The sequence below is a fragment of the Echinococcus granulosus genome (assembly GCF_000524195.1).
Source record: "Echinococcus granulosus chromosome Unknown EG_S00288, whole genome shotgun sequence".
Lineage (NCBI taxonomy): Eukaryota > Metazoa > Platyhelminthes > Cestoda > Cyclophyllidea > Taeniidae > Echinococcus > Echinococcus granulosus.
Window position 1 is genome coordinate 22,042 of NW_020170668.1, and position 1,232 is coordinate 23,273.

Genomic DNA, 1,232 nt, shown 5'->3' on the forward strand with positions numbered 1-1,232 from the left:
CCATTGAGACAACACCTTCCTGAAGGCTAATTTCTTTGCTGCAATGCTCTGTGAACACAAGACCAACATGAAAATACCAATCATTTTGGATTACGATCTTGGGACCAATTCATGGGACTGGAATAAGCCATTAATTTTACCACTGTTTTCCTCGGCAAATAATGTAGATAATTTCGTAATTTCGGATTCGAAATTATTGTGCTAGAGTTGGATTTATGACGCTTTAAAATCATCAAGGACGCCTTGAGGCATTAAGAGCAAATGAGAATTTAGCTGTTTAATGGATAGTAAAGTAGATGGATGTGTAGAATTATTTTAACTCCAGTGTTTAGTCAATTTAACTACCAGTTCTCTTGTCTTCAGGCTTTCGTGAATAGCGCAAAATGATAGTTCAGACGTTACTTCATTTGACTACAGTTAGCCAGCTTTGTTACCTTCCCACCAAATGTCAGTTTCATTAGCATTTGCATTATTCTTATGATTTCTTTTAGTCTCTTCTCTCAAAAGCATCCCAAATTATTCCCATATGATCTTAGGTGGTCCTGTTAGCGCTTTGTTGATCATACATTAAGAATGAAAAGCCACTCGCGACCAGACGTGCTTCATTACTACGAAGTCTGTGGGGTTACCTTGGAGAATATCAGAGTTTTGTGTGTTCATCACGGATCAATCGCAATTGTGAGCTTATAAATTAAATGCAAATGCATAAAATTTTACCAGCGTTTGCCTCGAGACCGTTATTTAAAACTTGCTCACTGGATGAGCATTTTCACCCGACATCATTGTAAGTATCACTGAAAATAATAACAGCAACATTGTCTGCCAAATTATTATCATGATAGATCTATCGGTTTGGTAAGTACAAACAGAAAGCACTGAAAGTTAACACATATCTCTCGACTTTGCATGTTTAGTTATGTAACATCTCCTGAAGCAATACCAAGGAACATAATCCAATAGTGTTGCAATCAGGCTTTTTAATGATGAACAGCAGTCGGCTTTTAGTAATAGCCTCTTAAATTTCGTGCTCTTTCCTACTACAATTGACTGGGTAGGTATTTCAGAGCGTACTTAAACAATATGGAATTTATTGACGTCCAATGCAAAAGTAGTTAAGGATGTGGGTGCATGTGTTTTTATTGAATAATACGGTATGATGTGTCACAAGGCAAATTATTTCTACTGAGGCTCGCATATCGTCACATCAATTTCACACAAGTGGTGAGCAATGT

The 1,232-nt window shown here is 36.9% G+C and overlaps 1 protein-coding gene across 1 annotated transcript in view; it reads left to right on the top strand. All coding sequences in view use genetic code 11, as the record gives it.

Moving 5' to 3' along the window:
• Window positions 1–43: 43 nt before the first annotated feature.
• EGR_10867 (hypothetical protein) overlaps window positions 44–1,232 on the top strand; it is a gene marked incomplete at both ends in the record, with an annotated part of 6,895 nt that continues 5,706 nt past the window's right edge. Inside the window, one exon of the mRNA XM_024500116.1 lies at window positions 44–175. Within this exon, the coding sequence (XP_024345471.1) occupies window positions 44–175 (132 nt within the window). The remainder of the gene's footprint in view (window positions 176–1,232) is intronic.